The sequence below is a fragment of the Mercenaria mercenaria genome, chromosome 6 (genome assembly GCF_021730395.1).
Source record: "Mercenaria mercenaria strain notata chromosome 6, MADL_Memer_1, whole genome shotgun sequence".
In the NCBI taxonomy this organism is placed as follows: Eukaryota; Metazoa; Mollusca; class Bivalvia; order Venerida; family Veneridae; genus Mercenaria; species Mercenaria mercenaria.
Genome location: NC_069366.1, coordinates 36,536,553 through 36,552,158, shown reverse-complemented (window position 1 = coordinate 36,552,158; position 15,606 = coordinate 36,536,553). Strand labels below are relative to the sequence as shown.

At 33.8% G+C, this 15,606-nt stretch overlaps 1 protein-coding gene across 1 annotated transcript in view; it reads right to left on the bottom strand.

The window, feature by feature from the left end:
* The window catches only part of LOC123549079 (GTP-binding protein REM 1-like), a 34,941-nt gene that overhangs the window by 3,500 nt on the left and 15,835 nt on the right, over nucleotides 1–15,606 (bottom strand). Inside the window, exon 2 of the mRNA XM_053545633.1 lies at nucleotides 181–263. Within this exon, the coding sequence (XP_053401608.1) occupies nucleotides 181–263 (83 nt within the window). The remainder of the gene's footprint in view (nucleotides 1–180; nucleotides 264–15,606) is intronic.

Below are 15,606 nucleotides of genomic sequence, written 5' to 3'. Positions count from 1 at the left end.
GAAAATAGGTAAACATGTAGGCAATTAGTTGACGTATCTTTTAACTTCTGTTGGCCTCTTTTCTCAGGGTCATGACGGATTACATATAATTCCATGCTGCAAACATTGATAACTGCTAATCCTGTGTGATGGTTAATATGATGAGCAGTTCTGACACAAATTAACAGAATAAAGACTTACATCCCATGGAAGAACATCAAGAAATTCCATGGTAAACTCCTCCCCGTCAAGCTGAATTGTTACTGCTCTTTCTACTTCATCAACTGAAATATAAAGATATTGTTGTGGTAACCTTTTCAGTCAAGAAAAGTAAGATATAAAGAGTGTACCGGTAACTGACAATCACACCTGAATAAAGATATAAAGAATGGAAAAATGTGTTAAGCGAGTATCATGCAAAACATAATTAAAAAGACTGTACAGCGGTTGCTTCTGGTACCTAAATAAAAATAAATGCATTTATTTTTAATCTTTAATGAATTCGTGATTTATAATAGCATACATATCCAAGATTTTGAATGCTCATGAAAAGATGTAACCATTTTATTCAGACAGGGCCAACTTCTGCCGGTTAAAGGTTATTAGAAAATTTGGCGTTGTTTGGGTATACGGAATGAGGTTTACATTTAATTATAACAAGACGCATCTAATCATGTTTGCTATTCGGTCGGTAATATGTAAGGTATTTAGTTTTATTTATGGCAGACAACATGAGTTTAAATACATAAGCGATTAAAGCCGGCATATGTGTGTTAACAACAGTAAATAGTTTACACATTTTACATGTTTTCTTAATGTTAACCTATTGACCTTTACCATGCTGAATTTTTAAAATAGACTGGTCTTTTATTCAGTTTGGGCATTACCATTTATTAATCGAAGGGGTGTTCAGTGAAACTTTACTGACTGAATAGCGAACAGTGCAGACCAAGATGTCAAGATGTGCAGGCTGATCTTGGTCTGCACTGGTCGCAAAGGCAGAATCTCTTGCCGCCAGCAGGCTAAAGGTTTATCTTATTTTGTCTGAAGTACCATTAAATACAAATATATATAATAAGAGTTTGTGCGTCAACGATTAGCACAGAAAAAGAAGAGATAGAAATCTATGTTTTGTCACAGAACCTATAGAAGAAAATATAAGAAACTTATTTAAGACCATATTATTATACATGTATATTATTGTTAAATCTGTATTTATAGACCTTCTCATTAGTTTAAACACAGTCAGATGATCGATGATAAGGCGGAGACAATAAAACGTATTGACCTCAAGCTTAACAAGTAACAATTTTACTTTGTACACAATTTACAGGGGATAAATGGCCAATCGCTGGAAATGTGCTCTGTACCCAACTCAACTTCAAGATGTTCCATATAATAATAAAGCAATTGTTGCGTTTACACCGGTCAATATGAGGATTTATCGACCTGAAAAATGTGATATCAACCGAGGGCGTATCACCTTTTCAAGGTCGATATATCCACATATCGACCAAACTAAAAGGCAATGGTTTTATATCAGATCATGCTTAAGATTAATGTTATTGCAATTTGCTGAACTTCTGAATATTGATAATCAATCATCCATTTAATTACATGTATTCTAAGTACATCTTTATTATAATTATTTAAGTAATTATACCCCCACCAAACATGTTTGAGGGGGGTATATAGGAGTCAGTTTTGTCGCGTCCCGTCGCGTCCCGTCCCGTCGCGTCCCGAAATCTATTATCTCAGTTATTACCAAATGGATTTGATTCAAACTTAAAATACATGTTCCACCTTATCACCCACATCATGTGACACAAGGTGCATAACTCTTGACACCAAGTTTTCATGAATTATGTCCCCTTTTACTTAGAATTTAGGGTTAATTTTGCTGTATTTTCACTCTATCTCAGTTATTACTAAATGGATTTGATTCAAACTTAAAATAGATGTTCCACCTCATCACCCACATCATGTGACATAAGGTGCATAACTCTGACACCAATTTTTTTTATGAATTATGCCCCTTTTTTCTTAGAATTTAAGGTTGATTTTGATGTATTTTCACTATATCTCAGTTACTACTGAATGGATTTGATTCAAACTTAAAATAGATGTTCCACCTCATCACCCACATCATGTGCCCACATCATGTGACACAAAGTGCATAACTCTGACACCAAGTTTTCATGAATTATGTCCCCTTTTACTTAGAATTTAAGGTTAATTTTGTTGTATTTTCACTATATCTCAGTTATTACTAAATGGATTTGATTCAAACTTAAAATAGTTGTTCCACCACACCACCTACATCATGTGACATAAGGTGCTTAACTCTGACATAAATTTTTTATGAATTATGTCCCCTTTTACTTTAAATTTAAGGTTGATTTTGATGTATTTTCACTATATCTCAGTTATTACAAAATGGATTTGATTCAAACTTAAAATAGATGTTCCACCTCATCACCCACATCATGTGACACAAGGTGCATAACTCTGACACCAATTTTTCATGAATTATGCCCCTTTTTACTTAGAATTTAAGGTTAATTTTTATGTATTTTCACTATATCTCAGTTACTACTGAATGGATTTGATTCAGACTTAAAATAGATGTTCCACCTCATCACCCACATCATGTGACACAAGGTGCATAACTCTGACACTAATTTTTCTTGAATTGTGTCCCCTTTTACCTAGAATTTAAGGTTAATTTTGATGTATTTTCACTATATCTCATTCTGATTGGCTTAGAGCCAAAGGGAAGTAACCTTTTTTTAACTTTTGTATGGAGTTTCTTCACCTTAAATTCCAGGAATTAGTCTATTTTTAGAAATCCTATTTTTAGATTTTCAATATTTTAGGTATTTTTCTAACTTTTTTATTATAAGTCCTATGTAAAAAGTAAATACATTTTTCTGTGGTAACATGGGTCGGTAAGACACTTTTTTGTATTCACTTTTAGTGTATCTCTAATATTAGAGATTTAATATATTTACTAGTATTACTTACATGTGGAAGCCCAGGATGAAGTACTCCAAAGACTAAGTATTTTTAAGATTTCTTATGGTTGCCATTCTTCTGTGACAAGACCGTATGGTGGGGGTATGAGTCACTCCTGTGACAGTTCTAGTTACTGTTAATTTCTTACACAGTTGTTAAATGTTTATCGAACAAGGATAAAAGACCAACCCTTCATACCTACCACTTCAAATGTAGAAGTAATGTTAAATTAACAGCTTTTAATGATTTTTGCTCATATATCAAAACCCTGAAATGAATAAAATGTATAATGCAGGTGACCTTCATCTCAATTCTAACATAACTCTATTGTCATTGTTGTTTTCATGAGACTTTTGAATAGGACGAGAGTTTAATCTGTGAAATACAATGAGTCAACAGCACTTTGCATTTATATAACTGTTTTGAGAGTAAATAACGATATGAAACTTTACTTGTTTCAGAAGTAATCTCCTGTGAACAACTCGTACGATAACAATACATGCTAGGAAATGTTTATAGACGGAAGCAAGACTTTGGTGTAGCATAACTGATCAGTGGTGGCTTACATTTTTATGTGATGTATGTCTTTTCTATATATGTCGAGTCCCTTTCGTTCTAAGAACGGCCGTCTAACATGATTCTGACTTTGCAGTGGGGACTAAATATGCCATGTAATAATCTCCACTTACTGACTTTCTACATCAGTACAAAATATGAAATAGCAGCAGCAGTATTTAATTGTGACTCTAGTTAGATTCCCCGCATGTGCGAAAACACTTAAAACTAAAGAATAAAAGAGTTCTTTTCCATTTCATCTCTCGCATTTGCGCGACCTACTTATAGTTGAGTGTTTTGAAAATAATCTACGTGTAAACTCTTGTATATACTTTGTTAATCAACAGTAGAAACGGAGTCATGTTTCTCAAAACTAGGTAAGCTTTTAACTATTCATGTACTGGCCTCGTATCAAACTGGGAGAATGTTTTTATTTGTTTCCAGATCGGCCAGATTTGTATTTATGGCAATGCTATCGCATTGGTTTACTTAAACTAGGTCAGGCCTTGTTCAAACGATAACAGAAAATATTTACTGGGTAATAGATATTGTTTCTACGGAAGTTTGACAGTGCCAAAATCATAATTACGCATATTTACGTGATCGCTGCATATGAGTGGCTTATAAGCTTCAAAATATTCTGTTGCAAGCTTCTAGTATATCGAATACTCAATCCGTAGTAAACAGATAAACATTTTGCAATATTGGGATAGAGCCTTTGTGGAATGGGTTTTGTATTGGTTTGCTTTGACTGCTTCATATTGATATCGACCGAAGACTAATCGGACGTAAACACAAACAAATGGAAAAGAATATACAAAGTAGTATAGAACCTTAATATTTGGAACCAAGTAAATTACCAAAATATATCGAGCGTAAAATCTGATTCTGGTTGTCAGCACATCGTAACTTTATACCAGTATTATATATATCTATGTTATTTAGAAAACCGTATATTTGCCATGAATTGTATCTGCTCGGTTTACGTTCACTACCTTTCAATTCAACTCGGTCTACTGTTATTGTTCTTGGATGTGTTCTATGCTTCCAACGGATTTCCTTATATAATACATTAACTATCACAACAACAGTCTTTATGTGCCGTGTGGTGACATTTTCGACGAATATCCATTTTGTATCACTTTGCTTAATTGACAATTTGACTCCACGGGATGTAATAGTGCTCCTGTCTACAACATTCATCAAACTTGTAAGGTACAATAAGGCCGTTTGATAGAAACAGCAATGTTGAGAGGCGGCACAAAATAATAGCACGCTACTTAGACAAAGTAAATAGATTCTGTCAAAAGAGCCGTCTTGGCTTTTGTCTGGATATACTATTATCTCTGGGTATATTTATCGTTTCGTTTCCCAACCCGCACTAATAGATGCACTGTCTGTTAGTGCTTAAATGGCATTTTGCACTGAAGGTTTCATCACTTATGTAACCATTTATTTTATTATTTCTATCTCACTTTATACTCTAAATTTATTAACAAGACTCCCTTATTCAGTACAATGTATACATACATTTCGGCAAAGTCTGCAAATAAAACTAACACAGAAATGCATGTAGTGTAAAGTCTTCGTAATTAACACTGTGTAATGCGTTTGGCTGACGCCCTCGTGGTTTAATTGTTGCGCATCTGAACTTTGAACCGTGAAAATCGTACGACAAACCCCTTGAAGGCCTTGTTTATTTGTTAATTCTTTTTACAAATGGAACAACTTTTGGGATATTCTAAGTATCCAATTGCAAGGGAAAATAATGTACACCATGTACTGGACAATTAGAGTGTTGGAAAAGATGTTGTTCGTTTTACCAAATAGTTTTTGGTTTGGTAATATACTGCTAGACTATAAGACGTTATTATGGTTCATCTGGCAACGGCTCAACATCATTTGTAGTAGGTTATATGTATCTATGCCTAAATATACGTAATTTCACTTGGAATTTGTTAGGTATAATGAATCATGCACTGTCTATTAAGGTTGATAATTGCAAAACAAAAAAGAAACAAATTGACTGAAAAGTCAGTTATCTTTTATTATGATTAAATCATTTATTGCTTTGCAACAGGTGAAACAGATGGGTACTTGCAGATAATTGATGGGTAAATGAATTTTAGAACAGACAGCCTTCTTAAAAACAAACGCAAACGGGTAACAGGTGCTTTGCTTTTAGATTTTAAGTGTTAATTTGTACCGGGAGAATCATTCCATTTGGAAATAGTCTGATTGAAATACAAGGGGATTAAGTAGTCTGTGCATTTTTGTAATGTACCCACTTGCAAAACAAGACATTAAAACATTAATATGAACAAAGCATATTCAATACTATTTTAGCACATTTGTTTCTGTGTTAGCGAAATAGGAACTTTTTATTTGAAATAGTTTTGTAGAACCATGTTAACAGTGCTCAAATCTGAAAGAAGAAAATACACGATGTTTAATTATTTATACGTTTACTTCTTAATGATAATTTCTACCTTTAACAGATCTCTTTTGATTTTAATTCATTACATAAATATGTGTATTTGTCGCACAAAAGAAACGACATGTTCATGTATTCGTTAAAATAATCAAAGCCTTGAAATGTCTGATGGTTGCGGGGTTTTTGGTAGATTTATTTTCTGTTTAAATGCCAGTCTATGAATATGCATGAATGAGAAACAAATACAAATTTAATGTGCCCCATATCTAAGATGAACTCTGCCTGACCTAGCTTGTAGTGTAACAATGGACTGGAATATCTTATCATTGATAGATCTTATATAATCTAAATGGTCAGTGTGAGTGGATTCATGAACATCCTTTGGATGTGATTCGGAATAAAATAAAGATGCTATGATTGTCAGAAATACACTTTAACTTTGGTAGCGGGATAAACCCGCAACCAAAAAGGAGAGAAGACATACTATCAAAATTGCTATTTGATTTTACAAAGAAACAACTTAGTTATGTGCATAATTATAAAAGGAACCAGCTAAACGTTATGACGTAGCGAAGTAACATCGCTAGCTAACGTTAGCTAACGCCCAAGAAAAGGAGCACTTGAAACAATTACCACTAAACAGTAATGCCATAATTATTTTTATTTATGATATTGCTTAAACAATTAATTTCATTGATATCTACTTCACAAAACAATAACGTCTTTCTCAACGGTCATTGTTTTTATGGTTGAATGTTATAACAGGTTATCTAAGCACTTCTACGAACCCTTTATTAACACGTTGAGTAGGGCTTAACTTAACATAAAATACTTCAGTTTTATGTAGAAATTGATTAGTTTTGGTGTTCAGTACATGTTCGACATGTGTTCCAAAACATAATGTTAAGTCCACTTGTATGATGTAGGTCAGGGTCATTTCAGACAAAAGCTACTAAGGAGTTTCAGCAACAACGATGACATCTTCTCGTCTATCATTGACTGACTACAAACATGATGAATCTATGTTGGTTTACAAGGCAAAAGGTTATATATTTTTATAGACATTTGAATACTAGTAACTTTGTTAGCTACATTTGTATTTATACTGTAATAATTTACACTAGTACTACATTGAACCATATACACAAGTTAAGTCCTTTGGTACGGGAACGAAATTTATCATTCACTATTAAGGCATAAAAATTATTTCATCCCTAATTAACTTTAGTAAATGAAAACAAATCAGGCGTCCATTGTAGAACACCTTACTTTATTTCAAGAGCATGAGATACCTTGTACTTTCGTTTTTAGGCTTTGACCTAGTGTAATTTAGCAATAAAAGTATTTTATTTGCATGCAATAATTCTTTTATAGTAATTTCCATTTTTGAAGTGATATATAAACAAAGAAAGAACCAAATAACAGTACGATTGTAACTATTATATTTTTACATTTTTAATTTTACGTACTACAGGCTAAATACTTCATGAAATTTACCTGTACATTGGCAAGAAATTTAAAACAAATGTTACTTCTCTGCAAAGCAGATACCAGCTTATCTAAAGAATGTTGAACTTATTTGTTGAATTTGATATATCGATACTTATTGTCAATATTGCAGTGTATAGGTAGATGTACGTAGATGCATGCCAGTTTTTCTTATCATTTCTAAGGACACCTATCTACATATCTAATGTATGTTAACCTCTACTCTCCTAAATTTCTAAAATTGACTTGTCCATCATTCAATTTGGGCAGTTTTAGTTATTATTTAACGGATCTTACTGAACATTTACTGTCTGAACAGCAAACAGTGCAGACCATGATCAGCCTACACGGTTATGCAGGCTGATTGTGTTCTGGCCGGTCGCAATGGCAGAATCACTTGCCGACAACAGGCTAAAGATCATGATAACTATAATTTTATGATCCTTAGCTTTAATTATCAAGATCGTAGCAAATAGTTCACAGAGACAGGGTTTACTCTAATTCTGGTTGACTTAATGACTGATACTTTTGTTTGTACTTTGGGGGATGAATACATCAATATATTGCATTACGTAACATAGTTTTAAGTGTGTATTTCGCATCGCTAAAATAAAAGGGTTCAATTAGAACATTAAGCTACATGATACAATCACCGAAAAGATCTTTTGGAAACAACCAACGTAATAACAGAGTCTGTTCAATGAGCATCACACACTTCCTAGCACCGGCTTAAGTGGATTTCAAATATAGTAAAATGAATGTTCTCTCTTTTGGAACAGAAAATATAACAACACTTAGTCCAAGCCACACATTACTTTCTTCAACAACTTAATTGTCTTCCACGAACATATAAATGTTCCCAGTTTTTATCGTATGTTTACTTGCAAGTAAAATGTAATAGTAGGAATATTACAAGAAATTGGCAAGCATTCAAGAAAGCTTTCACTCGAAAGGTCACTTCGATACATGTCGAGCATTTATAGATCATATATTTATATTTCTCCCCACAAATAGAAACTTAATGTCGATTTCACAGTGGTATACACTTAGAGCTGTTTCAACAGAATTCAAGACAATGCTTGCAGCACATTTTTCAGATTTTATTGTCAATGTTATATGATAGTAGCATCTATAAAAGAGGCAGAAATATTCTCGTGGTATGTTTTTACAATTTATTTATTTTACGTAGTTCATAAAGAAACAGAAGTAACTCGAAAAACATCTTGATTTACCTCTGCAATTAGATTTAAATCTGAAGAAATGCGTATAGAAAATTCAACTTCCAGTTCGTATAGTTGGTAATAAGAAGAATGAATTTCGTGGCTAAAATGTAAATAACAAATCTAAAACACATGGATGAAAATTTGCTGACGAATCAATAAACTCAGTATGACTTCCATATTTGATGATTTTAAATCTAAAGCAAAGAGGAGTCATTCGAATCTGATTCAGATTTTAATAATATGGATTCACATTATCCAAATAACAATGTGCCATTTGTGTTTCACAACGTAACCTGTGGTACCAATGCTTAGACTTTTGTTGCTACTTAATACTACCTACCGCGCACTTCTTAAGGAAAGCTTCTCAAAATGTCATATTTTATTCTAAAAAAAAAGAGTTTCATTACAAGAAATGATTGAAATGTCAGTTATCTGTTATTATTTTGTGACCTTTTGATATATTTACAACATGTGAGTTTTGTTGTTATTGTGCTATGTCAGTCGTTGAGAAGTCGCTTTTCTGGTTACAAGGTCATGTGTGTCTTCGAACAGTCTGTTTTCTGGTTGTTCGTCCATAGAAACTACTTTTTTCACTGGATCCTGGCATGTTTTAATGGGGAAAAAATCGTATTCATGTATAAACAAGGCTATTCACATGTTGTTATTACACGTTTCTTATTTTTCAAACGCTGTGCCAGGGCCGAATATATGTGCAGATGATTATCTGTTATCTGTGTCTTATTCCTTTTTTGTAGCATAAAAATTGCAGTCCAATCCATGGTATTCTTTGTTACATAAGCAATCAATCCAAAAGCACTGTCATCGACCTGTACAGATCCTCCTCAGAAAAAGAAGACCAATGATTTTTCGCCGATATCCGTGAATATATTGAATCGTACGTAATTTTTGAATTTGGGAATCATACCAACGTTGCTGGGAAGTATTAACAGGTATGTTTTCATTTGTGCCCAGGTTATGGATATTCAAAACATGATGGATGTTTCCTAGAACAACCAGAATGGTAAATAAAAGTTGTAACGGAATCGTAAAGTCATCACCTATGAATCTTTTTCGTCTTCGGCAAGAATTATATCATATAATGTATTCGCTTTACAGACACAAAAACAACATACAAAAATAATTTATCAAACGAGCGGGTGTCACCGATAGATAATAAAACATGTTATCATTGATAGCTAATATCACGTGCATTTAACGCACGAACGAATGTAATTAAAAGATAATACCATGTGCAATTATTAAACGAATGAATGTCATTTATAGATAATAGCACGTGCATTTATCGAACGGACGATTATCATTATTAGATAATAACACGTGCATTTACCGAACTAAAGAATGTAGTTGTACAAATTATCTCGTGCGTTTGTCGAAAAAACGAATGTCATTGATAGAATATAATATATGCATTTATCGTCCTTCGTAAGCAAATAATTACCAAGAGCATAAGAAACTTTAATCAGCTTCAAGTTATTCATGTACGAAACAGAATTAGCTGTTTAAAGAGAATGATACATTTATTTTCAATCAATGATACTTCATCTTTACCTGGACAGATTTATTCGACGCCGGCAGGAGGCGGTGTCGAGTATATGAGATACACTTTTATTTTGGACCCTGTAGGTAAAGATGGTAATGAATAGTTTCGGAATGATAAACTGAACACAGTGAATAGTTTGTTAAAGGACCCTCGATATTGCACGATAGATTTTAGTGAATAAACAAAAAAATGGCAAAAAGAAAACATAAGAGATGTATGTAATGCAACTTATTATGTGATATAAAACAATGTTATCTGTCTTTCATCTCCTTATTTGTACAGCAGAAAATATTTTTTTATTTACAATTTCGTCAAAATGTTGATCCGATTTATTGATAATGGAGGTTACTCTGTAAATAAAATCTGGAAAGTAGATCCCTCGGAAGCACCGAGAACAAGACAAATAGTGAAAATTGCAGACTCGGTTTGATTGAGTCTGTTCATGGGCAGTAATGGAAAACGCAACACTGCCCACGCCCCCTAGCACCGGCTTAAGCAGTATTCAATCTTCAAATCTAAATGAGTTGAAATCAATGATCCCAAAGGACCAGAAAATATAACAACACTGAGATGAAGTCGGGGCGACTTTTTACGGCCGCCACACAGCACTTAACAGCCGCTGTTGTGAAGTAAATAAAATCTGGAAAGTAGATCCCTCGGAAGCACCGAGAACAAGACAAATAGTGAAAATTGCAGACTCGGTTTGATTGAGTCTGGTCATGGGCAGTTATGGAAAACGCAACACTGCCCACGCCCCCTAGCACCGGTTTAAGCAGTATTCAATCTTCAAATCTAAATGAGTTGAAATCAATGATCCCGAAGGACCAGAAAATATAACAACACTGAGATGAAGTCGGGGCGACTTTTTACGGCCGCCAAACAGCACTTAACAGCCGCTGTTGTGAAGTAAATAAAATCTGGAAAGTAGATCCCTCGGAAGTCAAGTTTTCTATTTCTGACCTTAGCATGACCTACTTACCTATCTAATTTTCTATAAATAAAACACACCGCAGATATACCATACTGCAACGCGTGAATTGTGGACAAGTGAGCGTTCATGCATTTTTACAATAACCTTTCAGCAGGAAGGTCTAATACGTATCAGTTGTTCCAGCTTTCAGTAAACTTCGAAGAGAATATTAAAGAATAAAAATACGGAAAATTACACTTTGCCTGCATAAAATTCCTTGAAAAACGTATTAAAAATTAAATAAAGGAATCAATAAGCATATATATGTCAACCTAATTTTTAATCGTTTGTCTTATTTTCTTTGTTGATTATAGTGCTCAGAATGCGCACATTTTTGCAGATTCATTTTACAGTTGTATATTTATATAATTGTTACGGTTACCTTAACTTTGAAGCATAGAGTTTCCCAATTGTGACCACATGTACAACTGGTCAGAATATTTCTAAATATTTTATAAACTCATCTTGATTCTAACCTTTGACTTTTTTTTTGCTTATGTGTCACATACTTATTGTTTACAGATATTCACGGTCACCTAAGGTGTGCAATAAAGGGCCAATAAAGGGCCATCATTTGGCTGAATTTTTCAGTGACAAGTTAATATTTCTTTAAAATGTGGTTTGATCGAAATATCAAAAGCCATTGGACCATAACTTATCAAAGCACCGGTGACTTTCAAATAGATTTCCTGGTTGAATTTACATTTTCATTAATTTTATATGACTAGTCAGTTGCTCTGGTTGTATTATATCTTGCTACTTGTTTCTTTTTCTTTTACTTTTATAGATAGTTTGTTTTTGTATCTGCCCATTCCTGTCGAACTTTAAAAAATATTTTCATTAAAACATTTTCTACACTTTGGCAGCGGGTTATTATGCTTGCTAAATTTCTTGTAATACTAGATTTGAATCAAGTTTACCGTTGGTCCAAAAAGAAAATGAATTCTGTGATATTCCAAACGTATATAAGAAAGATTCATGGCATTTGCTTTGTGAATAGGGGCAATATAGAGATAATTCATGTTATATCATTCTTTTCTTGGACAAAATTTGTGGTTGTTTTGGCAACGGAAACTGTATAATCTGCATTCTGAAATCTATAGTGTAGGTGATTAAGGACCATGAAACTTCACCAGTGAATAGAAAACATTCATTATATTATATGATAATAAAAATAATGGTTTCTGTGAACCACAACTTTGAAATAATTATCTTTCAACATTTCCTCATTTCCCAACAAACTGCATTTCTGTGAAACTACATACACATACTCCTGTATATAAGAACTTTTCACAGGTGCTGACCTTAGCTGGTGAAATAATTACTTTAATTTTGTATGTAAAGGGACCACCTACTCGCAATGTCAATGTCATTGCAGGAAGAGGATTTGTATTGCATGGTAATACTTTTCTGTCATGCTTATTTTTCATGCTTTTAACATATATTGTATTATGTGCTAGTCAGACTAACCAAACTAATAATTAGGTGATTTCTCATATTGCAAAAAAATGTACTTCAGACACAACACTTGGCGGCGTCTTTGATGCTTGCATCAATGAATTTCCTTGTATGTTATTTGTTTTGCAAGAATGCTTGTGTTACTTGAGATTAATGTACGTTGTGAGATTTTTTTCCTTTAGACTACATTATGGGATAAATGGTTTAACAAGATTCCATATGTGTTCAAGCTTTGCAACTTTTCCAAAGATTTTACTATTTTTTTCGTAAAACATACGATATAAGACGGTCATGATTTTCCTGACTTTGATTATGTGTCACAAAACGCTATACTGTTTAAGAACTAAATGCTATTTCTTGCGGGTTTCCTGCAAATCCTTGAATAAGGATGGCAGCTGTGGAAAGCTGCACTCTCGCCGAATACTAGTAGGTAGGTTAAATACCATACTATCAGCTTTATTCTTGTTTACAGTAATACTGATAAGATCAGGATATTTGAGCTAATCTTTATATAGATCTAGATAATTATTTGTAAATATAATTAAATTCTGTTTTTGTACTTGATGACGCAGATGTTAGCAATGGTGAGATGTGCCACAGCTTAGTTCCTATGTTTCATCTGAAATGGTTATAACATTGAATGAAATTTTGCGTAAAAGAGGTAACTTTAAACACAAAACATGTCTTTTGTATGAGAGAACAATATTATACTTACTTGGTCAAACAGTTATGACCCTCACAAATCCAGTATCCATAATTCTGTCTATATTTAGGATTTTGTTTAGAATGAGAGATGACCTACTTTTAGTTTCTCAGCAATTTGTTGATAACTTTAGCCTATCTTACAGAATAATTAGCAGGGGTTATATCTTATAAAAGTAATATTGCAAATGCACCATCTGTTGTTGGCTTAATGTGACAGCGTAACTTCAAATCGAAACCTTGGTATCTATCCAGTCTTACAGTTTTAACTTCCCTTGTCTTTCGTCAAAAAGAAAGATAGATAGATATCTTTATTGCCTCCTCATAGGGAGAGTATAGCACATAAATATATACAATATACATAGCATTATATACTAAAACAGAACACATATTGACACAGTATGTAGCAAGCAAATACATTACATCACATACATAACGTCAATTTCTATTATGTTAGAGAAATTATTAAAAAGAAACAAACAGCAACAACAACAAGCTAATATAGTTTTCAAAGGATTATTGAGATGTCACGTGTCGTCAACTTGCCGAAACGAAACACAAGTTTGATAGGGACTGACAAAGGAAATGGCAGAAAATTCTCAATGTTTATGAGATTCACGTACAACACTAATGTTGATTATTCACACTGTTGGAGACAGTTACTATCAATGTACTTGAATGTACTTTTGTTTAATACAAGAGATCACACTGTCAGAGTAATCTTGGTGCCAACCATTTAGCCATTTTTGATTGTTCCAAATTTCAAGACTAGCTCAAGGTCAAAATCAAGGTCAAATTTCATTTCAGTACACATCACTGTGCATGCGGTCCATGCATGTGGTCTAAATTTGAAAGCTGTAGCTTGAGAAATGTGAAAGTAGGTCACAATATCAATTTGAAGGTCAAAGTTCATTTCGGTATACAAAACTATGCATGTGTTTCAAATTTGGAGGCTGCAGCTTGAGAAATGTGAAAGTAGGTACTAGATAAAAATCAATGTCAAATTTCAATTCACAACACAAAAATATGCATGTGGTCCAAAGTTGAAGGCTGTAGCTTGAGAAATGTAAAAGTAGGTCACTAGGTCAGTTGAAGATCAAAGTTCATTTCGGTACACAAAACTAAGCATGTGGTCCAAATTTGAAGGCTGTAGCTTGAGAAATGTGAAAGTAGGTCACTAGGTCAATGTCAAGGTCAAAGTTTGTTTCGGTACACAATCCTATGCATGTGGTCTTAATTTGAAACCTGTAGCTACAGAAATGTGAAAGTAGGTCACTAGGTCAATCTTAAGGTCAAAGTTCATTTCGGTATACAAAACAATGTAAGTGGTCCAAATTTGAAGGCTGTAGCTCGAGAAATATGAAAGTAGGTCACTAGGTCAAAATCAAGGTCAAATTTTATTTCTGAACACAGAACTATGCATGCGGTCCAAATTTGAAGCCGGCACCTTCAAAAATGTGGAAGTAGGTCACTAGGTCAATGTAAAGGTCAAAGTTTGTTTGGGTACACAAAACTATGCATGTGGTCCAAATTTGTAGGCTGTAGCTACAGAAATGTGAAAGTTGGTCACTAGGTCAAAATCAAGGTCAACTTATGTCAAGGTTCATCTCGCCACTCAAAACCATACATGTGGTCCAAATTTGAATGTTGTAGGTTATTGAGAATAAGATTTTAAAAGCTTTTACCTATATAAATCTATATGAACCATGTGACCCCCAGGGCTGGGCCATATTTGACCCTAGGGGGATAATTTGAACAAACTTGGTAGAGAACCACTAGATGATGCTACATTACAAATGCCCGGGGCGGGGCCATATTAGACCCCAGGGAAATAATTTGAATCATCTTGATAGAGGACCGCTAGATGATGCTTCACACAAAATATCAAAGCCCTAGGCTCTGTGGTTTTGGACAAGAAGATTTTCAAAGTTTTTCTCTATATAAATCTATGTAAATTATAGAAATAAACAAAGGGCCATAACTCACTAAAAAATGTTGAACCAGTCTGATTTTCAGGGGGACACAACTAGGGTACCAATACATCATTCTGACAAAGTTTGGTCAAAATCCCCCTGGTAGTTTCTGAGGAGATGCGATAACGAGAAATTGTTAACGAAAGAACGGAAGGACGGACGGACGGAAGGACGACGGACCACGGATGCAGAATGATTTGAATAACCCACCATCTGATGATGGTGGGCTAATAACTAAAGGAGGTGAT